Genomic DNA, 21,960 nt, shown 5'->3' on the forward strand with positions numbered 1-21,960 from the left:
TAATTGTTTTAAAAAAAGTGATTTTTATCACGGTATACAAATGTAAAATAGATTTTGATTTTTCAAAAAATCTCTAAAATATAATCTCTAAATTATTTTACGTCAAAATCACTTTTATTTTAATCTTTAACAAACAAACCCATATTCAACACCTTAAAATTTTTTAAAATTGACTTCTTCTACCAAGAATTTATCATTTGTTTCCATCTTTAGTTTCTTAAAATTTTGAAAACCGACTCTTCTACCTAAACTTTTGAAGATTGACTTTTTCAATTTAAAGATGTTTGTTTGCATCATCCAATAAAATATTAATGTGATTGTAAGGTAGACATTTAAGCAAGGTAGTCCCAATCAAATTGGAAGTCATGCTTTAATATAATTAATCAAGGTCGTCCCAATTAAATTGGAGGTGATGCTCTAATATAATTAAAAATGGATCTCTAATAAATAAAATTGTGCAAATTTTAACAATTACAAAATTGCAATCAACATTATTTTAATTTTAATTTGTTTTGATTTTTAATGTTGTTGGTGGTGGATACATGTGTATTGGGTTGGGTCTAATTTGTCAATTTACTTTTGGAAATTGCTCTTCTTCCTTTTGTTTTTAACGTGAGTTTCACATTAAAAAAACCGAGCGTAAGTTTACGCCAAATATTCTTAAGTGAATGAGCAATTTTGAAAGTGAGAAGAACAATTTCCTTTATTCTTTTGTTATCGAATGAATAATAAGTGTTTGCTTTGGGCCTACCTATCTTTATAACAACAGAAAATTGTATCCTACACCCCGATCAATTATAATCCTACCCCTAAAAATATTTGAAAAGTCCTCATAAATTGAAGGTTCAGCTGAATAGAGCTTCTTGCGCTTGCTTATGGACATCCATGCATTTAGTGATTGTGTGTCAAATCCATTAACACAAAAATAGACAAACCTCAATTTATCGATGGAGAAGACCTCTTGCACAAAATTAGTAATAAGTTCCAATCACAATTTTGATAAAGGACCACCACTGAGGGATAAACACGTGTATATCACAATTTTATCAATTATTGAAGAAAGAAAACCCTAAAGAAGAGAGTGGTATTATAAAGCCAAAACCTAAGACCAATGACTTAGATCACCTTGCCACTCTCTTTTCCTTCTCTCCAACTTGTTGTTCCATATTTTCTTTCTACGTTGGACTTTCACACACTAAACACATTTGTTGAGGTTTTCTTTCTTCTTTAAAAGCATATCCAAACATACTTGGAAATGTTATTATCTTTTAAACCGTGATTTCTCATATAAACATATTTTTCTCTTATTGTGGTAGGAGACGGCGTAGAGGAGACAAGCAATATCGTTCAACAATGGAAGAACCTCAAGATGATGTGGAGAACACAACTCGGATCAAGGTGTGCTATGATCATTGAGGCTCCGCGACACAACTGTGGAGCTGCCTTGGGCATGGGTGGAATCGGTAAATAGGTAATGAAACCAATTATGTCTATATTTTCATTTTGACCTTCACTTGCTCATACTTTCTTTTTTTCCGCTTGCTAAATATTATTTTTTATTCTCTTCGTTTCTTATATAATTTTCACCCTATCTTTTTAGTACCAAATTGTACTAGTGGTGTTCACCTCTTTCTTTTCATAACTTGATATAATTTTACACTCAAACTTTTTACTAAAAGAATAAAGCTAACTCTATGGTGCACAAATGAAACAAGTTTTACATCATGCACAAGTTAGTTAATTTCTACCATTGAAAAAAAAAATCTGCATAGTACAAGACCATTTTACTTCTGCATGTTAGACAACATTTAGAAACAAACATATAATCCAAAATGTGAAGTATCATATTTTTTTTGGAACCTTCTCTCATTATCGTGAAAGATAAAGTAACTTCTCATCACTTTTGAACTTATCGTAAAAAAAAATTAAAAAAAAAAAAAAAAAAAATCACTTTCAAAGTTACTTTATTTTTACTTTTCAATTTACAAATTTTAATTTTTAATTTAGTGAGGGTCTGATTTGATGCAAAAATAGTATGTGCTAGTACTTATAAGCTAGAATAGGGGTTGGCATTTGAAGGAGTTGTATGTAAAATATATGTATGTATGAAAGTGAACATAAATTAAACTTTGTATTATAAATTTAATAGTTTAAAATTGAACATAATTTGAATATATGCAGTACTGTCACCAAAAAACGGCTTGTGTACGACCTTAAAGCAAGCAATATAATGCTTGACAAGAATTATAATGCAAGTTTAGGTGATTTGGGATCAGCATATGCAGTAGAGAATGAAAAAACATCCTATGAGTTGTACGAGGTACAATGGGATACATCATACATGGCACCAGAATGTTTCCACATAGGAAGAGCTACAAGAGAACCAGATGTTTTTTAGAGATGTCGCATTGGAATGATCGAGTATTTATAAGGGCCTTTCATTAAAAAAAAAGTATATATAAATGATGTGTATATGTGGATTCCATGCGTCATCCATTTAAGAACTCTTTTACCATTGCGGATGCTCTTAGCATAGTACGTTACAATTCGATTAGTTCCAATTTCTTGGATCTTCATATTATTTTGATAATAAATACAATTCTAGTACTTATTTTCTTAACACAACAATAAAAAACACAACACTTGTGCTCATAAACCTGATAACTTTTTCCCAAAGTCATTTCAAATACTTTTCTTGATCTCAGATATAGACCTTGCTGGTTTGTGACAGCTGATTCTTCAAATTGATGATGACCATTCGATGATTTGGAAATGCACAAAGCTTTTTCCCATTCAAAATTTTTCTGGAAGTTCCAGTTGGATACATTTACATTAGTCTTTTCATCTATAGCAACTGGATCATATGGTGAATCTTCTGCAAACTCATTTGGCATTGATTTCCAGTCCGTCTTCGAGGACCTTCAGTATCTCTTTTACCACTATCTTGCTCCCCTCATGTGACAAATAAATTCCATCCCTATAAAATGCATCAAAACAAGTTTGAGCCTTTTGATATGTGTAACCAAAGTTCTAAATCACAACTGTGGTCGCCTCGCGATCCTTAATACTATAGAAAAATGTGGTTAAAAAATGCGGTCAAATAATGCTTATGTGCAGCTTAATTGCGGCTGCAACACGGCAGTAAAAACAAAAGAACTTGATATTGCAGCTGCAATTTCGGACGTGCACCTATTTTTAAGACTTGTATGTAATAGAAATTGTGATAAACAATACTTACCAGAGGTCAATGGCCTTGACATTCATCTCATGGCACAAATCCAAACATGCTTCTGAATAAAGTCTACAGGATTCATTTGTCCTCTTTAGTGGTCCCAATATTACTGCTTTAAGTACAATAATTGATTCATTAGAGTTTTATGATTGAAATGTACATTTAATAGTATCATGTAATAAGAAAATCGAAGTTGTTCAAAATTGATTCAGATCATGGTAATTTACATATGAGATCACAAGATGCCACAAAAGCCCCAGTGGCGAAAACCTTGATTTTGCGGCCACAATCACGGTTATAGACCACAATTTAAAAGCTTCTGCAGACCAATATACATCTTATGTAACTTTTGATCATGGCAAGGTTTTCATTTATAAACAGTCTTGAACTATATGAAATATATGCGCCGTTTGTGGGGGAAGATACAACAACGAGGTCGAGGTTATAAACTCTGGGCACTAACACATGCATTGGACATGATACTCATGTAGAAACCAATAATAATTTCAGAAAATGAAAATGATAGAATGTAACTATATGTGTCGATGTCGGTATCATGACAACAAAATGGAAGAGTCTGTTTTGTTTTGTTATCTTCGAATCTATCCTTTTTTGTGAAACCAAAATGTACCATTTTTTAACCTTATGTCCTATTCTGTTATACTTTTATTATATGCCAAAACTCATATTCTCTTTTGTTTTGTTCTAACCTTTCTGCTAAATTATAACTAAGTTAAGGTATGCTTCATTATTCAATCACAGAACATATATAAAAGGCATCACCGCTATAAAGTATGACTGTATGAGTGAACAAAAAGTCATTGCAATCAGAACCTGAATGTTTCGTGAATTTGCGCCTCGTTGACTGGAGGAGAACTGAGCAATATTACGTGAGTCTTCTTCGACAGGCTCTGGAAACCATTAGGATTAGTCAAACATTGTTAGTATAAACATGACAAATAAAAAAAAAAAACTGTGATAGTGTAGAATTCAACCTTAAGATGGATAATAATCTTCTTCATATTTTCCCTGTATTCTTCAAGGGGTACATGAGGACCAAGGCCAGATGTCTGTGGATGAATAGAATCATTGCCACCAAATTACACAATAACCAACGATGGTTGCTCAACAGCATTCTGTTTTGAATATCACAAAGCAAAATTTTTTATTCCTCTAAGTATGAGGAATAATCAAAGTAATCACATCGACCAAAATGAATCTAAATATTATGGTAAAAGTAGGGAGGGATTTGGAACCTCTACGCCTCGTGCATGGGACGGTGATTTGTAAAATTGTTGGATTTAGACAGAGAAAAATTTATATCTTCATATCCAATGGTTCTACAAGCCGATGCACCACACAGCGTCTATATGATCTCCACACACATATACATAAGTGATACATAAGACTTGGATACTCTCCAACTCCATCCCGTCCAGTATCACTTAACAGTTGGATTAATTTAACGACGTGTCCTGATCTCTTAACCGTTAACGGCTAAGATTTTGTTGGAGGAAATAGGGGCTTCAGATGATCCAATTGGTCAAATACTACACACATATGCATACTCATATTGTAATTGTGATAACAAGTTTAATAGCATGAGCTAGTCAATTTACCAGCCCTGATTAATTACTTCCACAAATAACCATATTTTAATCATTATGAAAAAAGAACAAAAATATTCATGCTTAATAAAAAGGTAAAATTTTGAATCAACACAGACATGTAACACAAATGATCGATACATTGGGAAATATTGTATCCAGAACCTGAACAGCACGCCTTGAATTCCAACCACAGTATCCTCTCAAAATTATATCTGCCTTTGTATAGTTAATGTGTGACAAGTTAAACTCATTGGCCATAAAAATGCTATAGACAAATTTGAACAAATCACTATTATTTCAAGACACACTATTTTTATAACAAAACTATAGCGTGGTGGAATTTGAACAAACTGTTATCTTTCACTGTCCACGAGAGACAACACTAGCATAGACACTAGAACAATATTCTTTCTGTTTATACAAATTTTATCTATACACTCATCTCTAATATCATACCATATTGATCTAAATGAAATCTACATTTTTTGCCTAATTTATATGGCTCAATTATATTACAGGACCACCACCAACTTAAAATGTTCTCAACAATGTGACCACTGCTTTCTATTGATTGAATATAGCAGCAGCAGCATTAGAAGGAAAAAGAAGATGAGTGCAAAGACATGAAGTGTTAAGTCATGAACAATGACTATTTCACCATGCTTGGAGAAGTTTCTAATTTCACATCAATATGAATGAAATAGATATCAGGAGATTCAACCAAATTAAAAAGATGTATTGAATGTTAAACATAAAACTGGTAAAAGACTTTGAATAATTATTAACATTCTAAGCACATAAAGGAAGATTGAGTAACAAACGAACATCTACTAGACACAAGTTTGATAATAAAATCAAGTAAGAATATAACATCCTTAGATCATCTGAAGTAGTAAATTTTCCTTCCAGTTCTGCCAAAACTAAATAAAAATCAAGTCATCTAATTCAATGTTGTGCGGATGCCTAATGTGAACAGTTGCACCCGAATCCTTACTTGAATACCATTATTTGTTCTACAAGAAAATATATGACTTGCGAATAGACCTGGTGTGTGCCCTGCAAATCGGTTTCCATTGTGCAAATTAGTTTTTGTAGTCGAAATCTTGCATTCATTACTAGTGAGGCAAGTTCAGCTTTTATTCTCCTTTCCCTGCAACTGGTTCTTGAAGCTCATTGATATTGTAGAGGAGGACGAGGACCACGAAACGCATATCGAGCAACACGACCACCAACCACTTTGACCTCTTGAAGAAGGTCACAGCTCTTGCAGAGATTCTTAATTGAGTGTCCACCGACGATATTACTAGTTAAAGCAATCCTGCGGAGTTTGGGAAGCGCTAAGAATTGATCATCACTATCTATAGCACAATTATGGGGACAACCAGTATCAGTAAGGATTAGTTCTTCGAGTAAAGGGAAACAATCAGCAATCAAGAAAAGATCATTCTTGTTGATAAATCTCATTTGATAACAAGCGAGAGACGTTAAACTTTTCATCTTCTCGGACAAAGCTCGCAACTCATTTTCAGGAACCCTGACAGCGTGGTAAAGAGTGAGCGATTTGAGGTTTAAAGGGGAAGCGGAGATTTTCGCTAGAAACTCGCCGAGGTGAGCTTCTCGGGACCAGGCATTGGAAGTGAGAGTGATATTGAGTGATGTAATATTAGGGAACCTTTCAAAGAGACGACTAAGGAAAGGGATTGTTGCCTCAGAGATTTTGACCAAGAATCGAAGACGGTTGGTGATGGAGAGAAACTGTTTTGAAACGAAGGAAAGAGACCTGAAACTACTGTTTGTGATTGGCATATCTTGTTCTGAGACGTGATAGAGAGACTTTATTCTGCGGGGGTGATCGGCAAAACCTAGATTCCCATTAGGACGAAGAAGTTTGAATGTGTTGTTCTCCTCGTCGTTGAGGAATTTGAAGATGTTTTCCCATAAATCCTCTGGTAAATTTGAACGTGTTGCTTCTGTTTCTGTTCCCATTTTTCGTTTCTTAGGGTTTTCCTCTGTTGCTGCTATTTTCTCTGCTTCCTCTGCCGCCATGTTTTGAACCACGAAGAGAAGGAAGAACAAGATGGAATGGAACTTGGAAGAAAGAATACTTACGGTTAGAGTATCCCGGGACACTCGTTAACATTTCTCATAACTTTATATCATTACATTTCAATTTTTTAATATTAAAAGAGTGAGAGTCCCGCTTAAAATTGAGGGTCTTAATTAAGACCCCCGGTCTTATAAGACTCTGAAAAAGACTCTCCCCAATGGGGTACCTAATAGCTATTGGGTCTTAAATGGTTAAGACCCTTCCATTGAAGATGGTCTTACCACTTTATTAAATCTTATTAGTACAGGTAATAATTTACGCCCACAGTGGCCCTTTAACCAAAGCAAGGGTAAATAAAATGTGAAAAATTCTCGGGTAGCATTTGGGTGACATTGGGGTGTCAAACATTGGTCAACCACAATGTCACAAGTGTATAAAAAGACAAAAAATCATAGTTTTCTTCTCTCTCACTTACAAGGATTTTTTGTCATTTTGCACACTTATGATATTGATATTGTGGTTGGTCGATGTCACCCAAATTTTTTTCGAAATTCTCACCCCCACACACACATCTCGGGTCCTCTTAAATTTTAAAAAATAAAAACCATCCAAATATTTTTAGGCTGAAATCAATGCTTGACCATGATATGTCAACCAAATTATACATATGATTATTGCATAAGTGAGTTAAAATTTTAGATTGGAGAGTCTCGCATGGAGAGAATCACATTTAATGGAGAGAAATTATTGTTTAAAATTTTAGATTGGATCAATGCATCTCAATTTGAAAACTGAAAGGCATACATAATACTTTATTGATGATCTTCATATTATTTTGATAATAAATAAAATTCTAGTACTTATTTTTTGAACACAACACTTGTGTTCATAAACCTGATAACTTTTTCCCAAAGTCATTTCAAATACTTTTCTTGATCTCAGTTATAGACCTTGCTGGTTAGTGACAGCTGATTCTTAAAATTGATGATGACCGTTCGATGATTTGGAAATGGACAAAGCTTTTTCCCATTCAAAATTCTTCTGGAAGTTCCAGTTGGATACATTTACTGTAGTCTTTTCATCTATAGCAACTGGATCATATGGTGAATCTTCTGCAAACTCATTTGGCATTGATTTCCAGTGTAGACTTGGGTTCCAGTCCGCGTCATCGAGGACCTTCAATATCTCTTTTACCACTATCTTGCTCCCCTCATGTGACAAATGAATTCCATCCCTATAAAATGTATCAAAACAAGTTTTAGCCTTTTAATAAGACATGTGTGACCAAAGTTCTAAATCAAAACTGTGGTCCAATTGCGATCCTTAATACTATAGAAAAATGTGGTTAAAAAATGCGGTCAAATAATGCTTATGCAGCTAATTGCAGCTGCAATACGGCTGTAAAAACCTAAGAACTTGGTATTGCAGGTGCAATTTCGGACGTGCACCTATTTTTAAGACTTGTATGTAATAGAAATTGTTGTAAACAATACTTACGTGAAGCAAACATCGGACCAATCATCCCTTTGCTGAAGTGCTGACCAGAGGTCAATGGCCTTGACATTCATGTCATGACACAAGTCCAAACATGCTTCTGAGTAAAGTCTACAGGATTCATTTGTCCTCTTTAGTGGTCCCAATATATTACTGTTTTGAGTCCAATAATTTACTCGTTAGTGTTTTATGATTGAAATGTACATTGACTAGTATCATGTAATAAGAAAATCAAAGTTGTTCAAAATTGATTCAGATCATGTTAGTTTACATATAAGATCACAAGATGCCACAAAAGCCCCAGAGACAAAAACCTTTACTTTGCGGACACAATCGTGGTTATAGATGACAATTTAAATGCCTCTGAAGACCAATATATCTCATGTAACTTTTGGTCATGGTAAAGTTTTCATTTATAAACAATCTTGGACTATTTGAAATATATGTGCCGTTTTTGGGGGAAGATACAACAAAGAGGTTATTATAAGCTTGGTATGGGGGGGAGTCGAATAAGAAGATTCGTAAAGGTTACTGGTTGATTTGGCATGCCAAGGTTTGGAATATTTGGAGGCTGAGAACCCGTCGTATTTTTAATAATACAGTTTGTGGGGTGGCGGAGACGGTGGAGGCGATTAAGGTTTTATCGTGGAGATGGGTGTTGAGTCGTATGCATGTGCCGGCGAGTTTGTATTACAAATGGTGCTGGAGCCCTAGGGAGTGTCTGATTCGTTAAGGGAGCCATTTCGGAAGATCGGAGGTTGAGGCTGGGGTATGCGGTGTGTGCAGTGTGCGGTTTGGTGTACTGCAGTTTTGTATATGTTAGCCTCAAGTCTGCTGTTCTGTTAGCAGTGGCTGTTTTCGTTTTCTGGTTTTTGCTTCCTACAGGCTTTCTGTCATGCGCTGTGGGAGCTTTTTTGTGGCTGTTTGTGGAGTTTCTGGTATTTGAGTGCCCGTTGTATTGTTCTTGTGCTGCTGCCCGCAAGTTTTTGTTGTGTTTCTTGCACACGCTCGTTGTGAATAAAATTTGCTGATTCTAAAAAATAAGCAACACAGGCGTTGGACAAGATAATCATGTAGAAACAAACAATAGTTTCAAAAACTGAATATGATAGAATGTAACTAGATGTGTCAACGTCGGCATCATGACAACAAAACTGACCTTTAATCCTACACCGGTTAATGATGCGATGGTATAAGTTTTTTTTCATCAATGCTGGCGCAGTCGAGGCTGAGAGTCTGTTTTGTTTTGTTATCTTCGACTCTATCCTTTTTTGTGAAACCAAAATGCACCATATTTTAACCTTATGTCCTATTCTGTTATACTTTTATTATATGCCAAAACTCATATTCTCTTTTGTTTTGTTCAAACAATTCTGCTAAATGGTACCTATATAAGTTATGCTTCATTATTCAATCACAGAACATATATAAAAGGCATCACCGCTATAAAGTATGAGTGAACAAAAATTCATTGTAATCGGAACCTGAATGTTTCATGAATTTGCGCCTCGTTGACTGGAGGAGAACTGAGCAATATTATGCGAGTCTTCTTCGACAGGCTCTGGAAACCATTAGGATTAGTCAAACATTGTTAGTATAAACGTGACAAATAAAAAAAAAAACTGTGATAGTGTAGAATTCAACCTTAAGATGGATAATAATCTTCTTCATATTTTCTCTGTATTCTTCAAGGGGTACATGAGGACCAAGGCCAGATGGATGTGGATGAATAGAATCATTGCCACCAAAGTACACAATAACCAATGATGGTTGCTCAACAGCATTCTGTTTTGAAGATCACAAAGCAAAATGGTCGATATCAAAGTAATCACATCGTACAAAATGAATCTGAATATTATGGTAAAATTAGGGAGGGATTTGAATCCTCTTCGGCTTCTGCATGGTGCGGCAGTTTGTAAAGCTGTTGGATTTAGACAGAAAAATTTCTCTCTTTAAATCCAACGGTACTACAAGCCGGTGCACCACACAACGACTATAGATGATCCCTACACACACATATAAATAAGAGATACATAAGACTTGGAAACTCTCCAGCTCCCTCCATCCCGTCCAGTATCACTTAACAGTTGGATTATTTAACGACCTAGTTTTGATCTCTTAACCATTCTCGGATAACATTTTGTTAGAGGAAAATGGGGCTTCGGACATATGCAGACACATATTCATGCTTAATAAAAAGGTAAAATTTTGAATCAACACAGGAATATAACACAAATGATCAATACCTTGGGAAATATTGTATCCAGAACCTGAACAGCACGCCTTGAATTCCAACCACAGTATCCTCTCAAAATTATATCTGCCTATGTAAAGTTAATGTGTGACAAGTTAAACTCATTGGCCATAAAAATGCTATATAGAAATTTGAACAAATCACTATTATTTCAAGACACACTATTTATATAACAAACTATAGCGTGGTGGAATTTGAACAAACTGTTATCTTTCACTATCTGTGATTGACAACACTGGAAAACACTAGAAAACATTTTTTCTGTTTATACAAATTTTATCTCTAATATTGTACCATATTGATCTAGATTCAGATATTAAAAAAAAATACCATAAATTAAATTTCCATTTATTTTTGTCTAATTTATGGTTCAATTATATTACAGGACCACCACCTACATAAAAAGTTCTCAACACTGTGACCACTGCCTTCTATTGATTGAATATTTTTATATACTCAGAATAATATTTTCTTTTTAATCCAAAAATAACTGTTCCATTGCATGCAACTGTTCTTGAAGATAAACAAAAAAACTAAGAACAAATATTGCAAGTCCATAGTTCACAATAACAACTTCTCTATTGAACAAAACAACTTGTTAACAACTGATTAATCATGATAAAAAACTGCAAGTCTTGATTTTATATGTTACATCAACATGCAAAACCAAAAGGGAACAAATTTTATTTACAATTTTTTAATAAGAATAATATAATAGTATGAATAAGAACAACATAAAATAATATACATAACGAAGTACCTTGCGAGAATACAAGTTTGTAAGAATAGATCCCCAACCTTCATCACTATAACTCAGTTGAACAATGGAAGAACCAAACAACACTATTTGAGGTCTTACTGGTCCTACCATTTTCCACTACTAAAATATATCTCACAAATACTCTTAATTTATAGACTTGGATTTTGTGTTTACTTTTTTCTTCCTTTGCATGCAGTTGTTATGGTCAGGTACCAATACATTATTAGATATTTAATGTTTTCTTTTGTTCTTTCTATCATCAATGTCAACGTCATTTGTTGTTGGTTGGCTCCAAATCCAAGTGTAGTAGACTATGGATGTAAAGTGTATGGTGTAGATATTAGAGGATATCACTTTCATCTTTAAATACTCTTAAATAAGGTATATAGTTAGTTGGGCTGAATATTTAAAAAATCATTGATTATATATGGAAAATTCTTCCCAATACCCTCACTTTACTCCTAGTCCTACTCAAGATAAATGCTTCCATGTTAATTTAATTAGTGGTCCTAGTTTGAATCCTGCCATCGGAATACAATAAGTTGCATTTTAACCTGGTTTGAGGGATTTATCTTTGCAATTGCATGCAAAGATTTTTAATTCGCAAAATAAAAATAAAAAATATTTTAATATGTTCATGCAGGAACTTTTATTTTTGTAAATCAAAGTATAATCTGCACGTAACCATCAAGATTACTCCATTTGAGATTACGGAGATCTATTTAAATTATTGATCTCTACCAACAAATATTTTTCCATAAGAGTAAATCAAAGATTAAACTCTAAACAAAATTGTTAAGGAATTAAAGTATTTACTACTTGTGTGGGTGTCACACAATGTTGGCTATTTTAATAGTATTTATTATTTGAGGAATGATATTTATACAAAAATTTCTATACAACTTTTGTGATAATCTTTTTTTTCTTTTTTTATTGGATAAAAACAATAGAGAGGGAGAAAGAATGCGAGAGAGTAAGAATACAATAAAAGTATGTAAGAGAGTTATTCAAAAGTTGTCCAAAAAATATCGTACAAATATCATTTGTCTATTTATTTAAATACTTTCTTCAACTTTAATATGTTGATAAAAGGGTCTTTTAAATTAATGTCAATAAAAAGGAAAAGAGAAAAGAAATAGAAAAGGTAGGAATTTTGTTAGAAAGATAATTAAATTAATGTCCCTAATGGGAAAAGAAAACAGGATTAGAAAAGGGTGAAAGTCTTTCATGGATGCACCCGCATGAAATCAATAAAATTAAAAGAGAACAAAATTAAATGATATTAATTAACACGATTAAATTATTTTTGTTTAATTTTGTTGATTTCATACAAATATACTCAAATAATTTTGTTGATTTCATACCTATGAAAGACTTTCTCTATAAAAAAATAGAAGTTTTCTTTGGAAAGATAATTGATACCACAATATTTCATGTTTTCTGAGACTTTCTTTAAAAGAAAGCAATAAAACACGTTAAACTTTGATATGTCCAAATCCTCAAGTGGAGGGATAAAAAGAAAAAGAAGAGATAGAGCCAAAAATAAAAAAGGAAAGAAAAGTTTTTCTTTTTATAGGGGAAAGAAAAAGGAAAGCTTGAAGATATATCACTTTTAAATTAAACAAACGCTACCACATCGTATTTAGCTCAACCTTTCTTTTGATATACTATTTTTTTTTTTTTTTTTTATAGATGAAGTGACAACAAACATTTAAAGTTGTTTTTGATAATGTAGAATCACACATACAATTGTAAGGTTTTGGATTAGTATTTAAATGATCGTAAACAATCTAATAATATCGATATTATTAATTGAGTTGGGCTTTGCAAACTACATTCTTTGTTTTTTTTTTATTATTATTCTTGAAAAATATAATATTTTTGTCAAATTTTATTTGCTTTTTACAAAACACCTCAAGTGGGGAAAAAGGGAGATATAAATGCTAAAAAAAGCAAATGAATGAGTTTTTTTTTTTTTTTTGGTTACAAAGCTAAGAAGAACAACATAAGAAAAAGAAAAGAAAACAAAGCAAACTACAATCTAGGAAATATAGTTCCAGCTGCATCAATCTTTAGAAAGTTCTGGAGCTCCAAGCTTGGCCATAAAATCCACACATTGGTTCCTTTCTCTCAGAGTATGACAAATAGCGACATTCAAAATATCAAACAACTCTTTTATGTCTTGGATCAACACGGCATAACTGTGAAACTTCATTATTGGCCCTTTAATTAAATGAATACAATGCATTGAGTCTGAATAGCAAACAAGATCAGCAACATTCTTTTCCTTGGCTACAAGAGTCCCTGATAAATAACAAAAAGTTTCGCGTAAAGAATGTCGAAAGAATTATGGATGTGACCTTAAAAACAAGAGAGGTAGTAGCCTGCATTATTTCGAAGAAGACCACCGTAGCCAGCTCTAGGAGGAGAGCCAGGACAACTACCATCAACATTAAGAATCATGCAAGAGTGGTTATTGTCGTTCCACTTAATGAATCTCTCACCAATAGCACCATTTTGGCTGATAGTGAAGCAATTTAAGCTGTTAACATTTTTCACGAATGAGTTTTGTTTCAGTGATAAATGTTAGAACTTTTTCACAAAAATAAAAACAAAAATGTTGGTAACTTTGTGCTTTTTTAATTAATATTAATATACTTTTCGCAATACAAAACTCCTTATATTTACTATCTATCAAAAGAAACAACACCTTATACTTTTTTGAGACTTCAATTTCTTATCCAACTCACTTCTTTGCGCTCTCTAAAAATTCAAAAATATCTTTAGATTTTTAGATTTTCAAATCCTAAATTAGGTTTTCTTCTATGCATCCTACTTTGAATCATGTTATAGGGCACGTTTGGATTATAAAATTTAAAATTCTTGTTTTTTTATATTTTAAAACCTGACCACCTATATACACCTTTCCCGTGCCAAAAATTCATGGAAAAACAAGATCAGATTCCATAATCTAAATTGTATTAAGATAGAGACAGAATATGTATTTTGTCATGCATAACCTGTTTAAAAACCATACTAATCCGTCTAACTCAATGATTTATTGATTTTATTGTGTTTGAGGCATTGGAAATGCACATTTCTATTTAAAAACCAATTTTCACGAAACATAGCTATAAAATAAAATAAAAATCAAGAAACAAGATTTCCGTAAAACAAAATGACTTCTTGCAAGACTTCACCCCTCAAAATCCAAAATTCCTTCGTTTAAACTCATTTTTAAATTTATATTGGCATAAAAATCCCAAAAAAAAAAAATGCATTACCTTGATTTGATTTTTTTTTTTTATTTCGTTAGTGGTATTTTTAATTTTATTTGATAAGTTTTGTTATTTTTTTAATTTGTTTAGATCATACTGATCTACATATATAAATTTAGAAGTATGTTATTTGAACGAACATTTTGATACAATTTACAAACAAAAAATACAAAGTAGTTTGGATGCACAACTCTTTTTAATATATTGTTTTTGCTTTGATTCACATGTCAATGTCCAAATAGTCTTGTATATTTTGGTTGTTTGGTATAATTGCCCTATAATAAAAAGATGTTCGAATAAGATAAATGTAAATTTAGATCATAAATTCAACGATTGCCAATAACTTCAAATTTACAATTTGTATGTGAAAGATGGCATTGAAATAAATTGTCTTAAAACTCAAACAACCAAAATTAATAATTTTGTCAAAAAAAAAAAAATTAAGATTAATAATAATATATCACAATCTAGAAGTCTCCTGAATATAATTTTCTATAGCTTTTTTTTTTTTTTTTTTGAAAACTAATTTTCTATAGCTAATGTTAGCTAAATGTGGAGGAGCATTCAACGATTGCCAGTACAATCTTTATAATATTTTGCCTTTGAGTCACATCTAAGGATATCATTAGACATTGTCTTGCGGAACAACACTTGATATGAAAATTTTAATTACAGACATTGTGATGCAGACACTGTAATTTAAAAAATTTGTATAGTGTGTATTCAACTCATTGAAAATAAAGTATTTGCTTTTTTTAATGAATAATTTCTTTATTAAAATTTTTAAAGAATGTCTGAGGACCCTTGTTAGCGATGAGTAATGTTATCAACACTCTCTAATATTCATTCTTTTATTGGTTTAAATCGTTGTGGGTCTACATTTTAAAAATTGAACTCACACAAAATAGTGTGACATATATTGATTTCATCCAATAAAAAAGTGAATGTTAAAAAGTGTTGGTAGCATTCTTGCGTTAGCAATACTCTTTCTAAATACATCTTTTATTAATGTAACTACGAATATCAAAAGTTAACATTGAATATATATATTACATTTTTTTGAAAGAATATATACATATATATATATATATATGGGTAGGGATATTTTGACTCAAAGAGTAATTGTAATATCTTACTCCAAATCTTGATCTTTAATTTCAATTTTGATTAATGGCTTAGATTAATTGATATGGTAGGCTTTAATTCCATTTTCTATTGTAGTTAACATTTATCACCACAAAATAACAAAACAATAAATGTCTCTTATCAACAAAAAAAAACACAATAAATGTCTTTTAATTGATTGATTTTTTTTCTTCTTCCATTGCTTTTTTTTTCGTTTCACGCTAAAAGAATTATTTAGGGTTAACTTAAAATCATTTCCTTAAAAAGAAAAATTTCAAGAATCACTCATTCTATTCATTCTAAAAAATTGCATAAGAAAAAATTGGCATATATTTTTTTACGCAAAAAGAATTTTTTTCTTCTCCCATTGATTTTTTTTCTTCTCCCTTTACTTTTTTTACGCTAAAATAATTGCATATTTTTTTTTTAAAAGAAAACAATTTTAAAATTCAAAGAATTGCATATTTATTCTTCTTCCGTTACTATTTTTTATACGACATATTTTGTTTAGTTTCTTCATTATAATCCTGATCTTTTCTTATATTTTTTATAAACGCACATTTTTGTATTAATCTGTCACGAAAAAAAAAGACGATAGAGGAAATAACCCTAATCTTTTCTTATATCTAATCCATTTACAATAATTGCATAAAAAATAAATAAATTTGTGTATTTATTTATACGACAAATTAAAATAATCATCTCCATCGTAATTAGTTTTTATTGTCATAGACATACATAGATGATGTTATTTGAGAAAGAGCTCAAAAATTCAACATAACATAAAAAAAAACATGTGAATCCAACATAACATAACATATAACATAAAAAGAGCATAAAATCCAAAATAAAAATTCTTTTAGCATGAAAGAAAAAAAAAAACAATGGAAGAAAAAAAATCAATCAATTAATTAAATGTCATTTATTGTTTTGTTATTTTGTGGTGATAAGTGTTGACTATAATAGAAAATGGAATTAAAGCCTACCATATCAATTAATCTAAGTCATTAACCAAAATTGGAATTAAAGGTCAAGATTTGGAGTAAGATATTACACTTACTCTTGGAGTCAAAATATCCCCACCCTATATATATATATATATATATATATATATGAGACAGGATCCGTTGATACCTGGTGTCAGGTGTCAACGGATTCGTTGACACCAAATCTCAACCGTTTATTTTATTTAATCAAAGGCTAATTTTAGTGCCATATTTCTCTTTATTGTGTATCCTTTCTTGTGATCACACACTATTATTGTATTTAATGATTATAAAACTCAAATTGGAAACATGATCTTATCATATCTTGTTGCAAAATTAAAATACTCCTCTTTTCTTTTTTTTTTTTTTTTTTACAGCAAAGTAACTTTTTGGAAATTTGCAATTTCACTCAGCGACTGCAATCATTTTATGAACTGTTTGATCCACATAAAAGATAAACAAGTTGATCCAATATTTAATCCCAATTTCATATATCCCTTGTTTCGTATTGGTCTTTGGATTTAACCACTGTTCTTATATCCCATGGGCATGAATTATGGGAAATAGTTTGTGAGTCACCTCATGTTAGCAATTTAAGGAATAAACGTGTGCCATTAGATTAATTAAATAGATGGATTAGATTTGGTGTCAACGAATCTGTTGATACCTGGTGTCAACGGATCCTATATATATATATATATATATATATATATATATATATATATATATATATATATATAGATTTGCTAGAACACACCCACTAGTTTTTATGTGGGAGTGTTTTAGCAAGTTATAACTAAAAAGTTAATAAATACACCTTAAAGTGTATGTTGCTATAACACACCTTCTAAAAAAACAAGTGGGTGTGTTCTAGCAAATCCTATAGACATTTGCTAGAATACACCCACTTATTTTTTAGAAGGAGTATTTTAGCAAGTGAATAACTAAAAAATGGTTAAATACACCTTAAGGTGTAACTTTGCTAAAACACTCCCACATAAAAACTAATGGGTGTGTTCTAGCAAACCTTATATATATATATATATATATATATATATATATATATATATATATATATATATATATATATAGTACATGGTACTTTTGTAATAGTCACACATATTTGAGATAAATTTATTACTTCAACAAAAAATTTATAAATTTGTAATTTTTATTTAAAGATCATATAAAAATGAGCGGATATAGTATATTATACACTAGTTTATTCATTACTAATCAGCATCTAAATTTGAAACTTGAAAAATATAAAAGATTGTACTCAAAAATACAAATTACATACTATTATCATTAAAAAAATAAGGGTTTTGTTAACGAGTGCCCTAAGGGCACTCATTAAGGATTTCTAATAAAGAAATTATTCATTACAAAAGTCAAAAATTTCAATTTCCAATGCATTGATTTCATAAACTTTAAAAAAAACTTACTATTTAAAGTTACTAAACAATACCCTAAGAACACTTGTTAACATTTCTCATAAAACAAAAGCAGTCGATTGCAACGGTTGCAATGGTGTGGTTGTGTTCATAACAACAAATTCTTGATTAATGCTTTCTTAAAATGCTCTTAACACCTCAACGTCCCGATCTAACCCATTCCTCAACTCCTGCTCCACTTGCTTGCGAGCATGCAAATACTTGTGATATTTGTTATGTCAGGGAAGTTGCGTAATGGAAGCAACACAACTTCACCATATGAGGACCATTCTCCAAGAAAAGGTACATAGACATTTGTACAATGTATGATATGGTTTTCTCTATGAAACTCATCGATGTATGGATCTCTTCCAAACTCTTTTGCCTAATTTATCAGTAAAAGTCAATTAAATATACAACACCTTGATTTTTATCCGCGTGATTGTATATTAAAAGGTAAATATTTTGGGAGCTTTTACGGTGCAGTCAGGAAACAGACTTTTTTGAAAAAATTAATTTTGATTTTAATGTTCGATTCATTTTTAAATTGTTTATTGTTGATTACTGATCAATAATAATTTATCTAGTAAAACTTGCAACATCTTGGACTTACATGTACTATTTTATTGTTGGCATCTTTAACATGCAAACATAGTTTATGATATCATGTGATAGTCTTAAGTGTTACATTTTGCGGGTATTACACTTAAAACAAGGTAGGATAAAATTAGATTAAATGCAGTCTTGTTAATCTCATGAATTGATGATACTATGGGAACTGAACTTTTGATATCATCGTACAAACAGTGTGGTCCTACTCACTACACTTTTGATGTTATAGAGTTGACTTCACCAGAAAAATCATTCTCATAACTTCATTATAGAATTTTTCAAAAAAAAAAATATAAATAAAATAAAGATTTTCTTTTGCGGGAAAACCACCATTTTTTTCCTTTCTGTCGGAGATTTCTCAATTTAAATCAGAGTTGTGTGTGCACCGTTTTGAAACAGATAATAAGTTTAGAACTGAAATCATGGTCAAAGCATAATACCATATCATAGGTGGTTTCAAGTTATAAAGTACGGTTAATAATATAATAAAGACTGTCATACCAAAAACCATAAATGATTTGGAATATAATAGACTACTCCCTAGGTTTTTAAATATAAACAAATTTTATTTTTTAGATTCATTTAATTAATGATATATGTAGTTTATAATATGGACCACACACATCATTAATTAAATAAACTTAAAAATTAAAATTTACTTATATTTAAAAATGAAATGAGTAGTTCGCGGACCCGTGCTATCGCCGGGTCAAATTAAGAACTATATTTATTGCAGTATAACAAAAGTACTTGAAGGTTTTGTCAAAAAAAAGTACTTGAAGGTGGATAGCAATGAAGAAATGTTGTGAAGATGATGGAGCAATAACGGCAAAAAAAATGTAGATAACTAAGGCTGAACTTGTAACTGTCTACAATATGGAATACAAACACATTGTTGTGTATGTCTTTAAATTGTAAAGATGGGAAGTAGAGAAATCGTGATACGATTTGGCAAGCGTGTCACGATTTTGGTAATGTCGAGAGTTGTTGTGACATTATGATTGACCAATGTCATCAATGTCACCCAACTCTATGTCATCCAAGTGTTATCATGTGATCATCCGGTTTGGTCTTTAAACTTAGGCTAAGAGGTTTTAATCTATTTTTTTTAATAATAGAATAATATAAAATCTTTGTAAAATTCATTATTGATACTAGCGAGAAGACGAACATTTTTGCTCTTTTTTATTGCACTAATGTTTGAAAATTTTGAACGATATTTTTTTTTATGAAATTTTGATTTTGATTAAAACTAATAATATAAATGTTTGTTGCTTTCAAGTTATAACAAAACAAACTAACAATTATTATCTATTTCAATGACATCAACAATATAACAAAAAAAATCTAAATTTTTTAATGATACCGACAACAATCTTTATCATAGAAAAAATTATTTAAAGGTATAATTTAGGATATAAAAGAGTAAATATAAAGAACAGAAATGCAGAGCTACCTATTTTCCAATTCCACCCAAAAATCCTAACTAATTTTTTTCTAAAAAAACCCAAAACAAATACACACAAAAAAGAAATGTAGAGCTACCTATTTTCCAATTCCACCCATGTCCAAGGTGGCTTCACTCTGTTGTATCTCCATACTTCGGTGGTCATATTTCACACCTCTCCTCCAAGTGCAACTTGAATCTTGAACAGTGTTGTGTTTTCCTACTTCACTGATAAGAGAAATAATACTACAATATTATTTGAATATCCAAAAATCAACAATTTTTTAACAACGGCATAAAAATACATTATTTATAACTAATAATATGACTAAAACAGAACGAAAAAAATAAAAAATAAAATAAATAATGCATATTTTGTATAAAATATATGATGTTGAACAATTTTTTAGATGTCAAATTATTCAATTCTCTAAAATAAAAGTATAGCTTATACTTGATGAAAAAAGGACAAACAAATATGTTTTGTTTGTAGAAGTGAGAGAGAAACCTCAACGAGGCAGTGGATGATTTTTAGTCACACTGCTTTTGCTGCTGCTTTTGTTTTTTTGGATTTTAGTCACACTGTTTTGGTATATAAAGGTTTTGTTTAGATGGTGATGTTGGGTGAAATACAAAATTTTGTTATTGAATTTTAGTGATTTGCAAAAGATGATGAGAATAGAGAGATTGTGATGAATTCACATGATTTTGAACGTGGAAACCAAACAAAGGATGGGTTTGTTTAAATAGTAAAGTAAAATGAGAATAAAAATGAAAATGAAAATTGAAGGTAATAAGGGAACTTGCATGATCAGATGAAATAAATGAAGTGGGTGGGGAAAAACAATGGGTAAAATAAATGGAAAATGCTTCATGATACGAGAAAAAGCATGCACGACAAAAGACGAATTAATTGCTACCCTTGGATGTTTTTTTTCCCTTAACCAACTGAATTCTCTCTCCCCCACGTTTTACTCTCCGCCACATGATTTCCGTTGTGCATGGTTGTTGGCTTTTTTCTCGTGCTATATAGCACTTCTGAAAATAAATTGACTATTGACATAAGACTTGAAAATTCTAAATTAAGAAACCAAAGATAAAAACATTTTATTGAAAATTGTGCATTTAATATTTTAGAAATTTAAAATCTTATCTTCTTGAGGCATAATTTATGATTTAATTCTATTTTTAGATTCTTAACTTGTGCCATAAGGGCACAAGTTAACACTACTCTTTTGATTTTAATTTTTGAATGTGCACATCATTCTTACAATGGTATCTGATCAGGGGCGGATCTAAACTCAAAATATTGGTGACTTACAGAGATGAGAGGAAAGTGTGTCGGTAGTGGTCAGTGATGGTGCTTCTGTTCTGCAATAGTGGGTGGTGGGTGGCGTGGTGCTTCGGTTGGTGGTCGGTGATGCATGCTTCTATTCTATAGTTGTGTTGTGTGCGTTTGCTGAGAAAGAAGAATGAAAAGCGTGTTTGCAGAGAAATGAGGGGAAGTGGGTTCTTGTGTTTCGTTGGGCTGGGCTTGTGGATTGAACAATTTTTTATTTTAAAATTTGGGTTCGAGCTGGTGTGGCACTTACCACACCTAGACCAATTCAGGTTCGTCCCGGTCTTTGAGTCAAATAAATATATGAAACAGCCACTAATTGTAGAATCTGTTAGTCGCTTTA

General features: G+C 31.4%; 1 protein-coding gene and 1 long non-coding RNA gene across 3 annotated transcripts; one reads left to right on the forward strand and one right to left on the reverse strand.

Moving 5' to 3' along the window:
* Positions 1 to 1,109: 1,109 nt before the first annotated feature.
* LOC120580151 (uncharacterized) lies at positions 1,110 to 2,508 on the forward strand. The gene is made up of 3 exons (XR_005645825.1): positions 1,110 to 1,213; positions 1,317 to 1,471; positions 2,182 to 2,508. It is a non-coding gene; the product is annotated as an uncharacterized lncRNA (long non-coding RNA).
* Positions 2,509 to 2,556: 48 nt separating this feature from the next.
* LOC11416381 (GDSL esterase/lipase CPRD49) lies at positions 2,557 to 11,596 on the reverse strand. Of its 2 annotated transcripts, XM_024783033.2 has the most exons (7): positions 11,398 to 11,596; positions 10,630 to 10,707; positions 10,028 to 10,168; positions 9,868 to 9,944; positions 8,387 to 8,536; positions 7,999 to 8,123; positions 2,557 to 2,872 (listed from the first exon to the last, which is right to left on the reverse strand). In XM_024783033.2, the coding sequence occupies exons 1-7, from the start codon at positions 11,506 to 11,508 to the stop codon at positions 2,574 to 2,576; spliced, it is 981 nt and encodes a 326-aa protein (XP_024638801.1). In that variant the 5' UTR covers positions 11,509 to 11,596; the 3' UTR covers positions 2,557 to 2,573. The 2 variants fall into 2 exon arrangements, with proteins under 2 accessions (XP_024638801.1, XP_003604688.1); XM_003604640.4 differs by lacking the exon at positions 2,557 to 2,872 and having other exon boundaries at positions 7,637 to 8,123; positions 11,398 to 11,587.
* Between the last annotated feature and the right edge of the window lie 10,364 nt (positions 11,597 to 21,960).

The sequence above is a fragment of the Medicago truncatula genome, chromosome 4, assembly GCF_003473485.1.
Source record: "Medicago truncatula cultivar Jemalong A17 chromosome 4, MtrunA17r5.0-ANR, whole genome shotgun sequence".
Lineage (NCBI taxonomy): Eukaryota > Viridiplantae > Streptophyta > Magnoliopsida > Fabales > Fabaceae > Medicago > Medicago truncatula.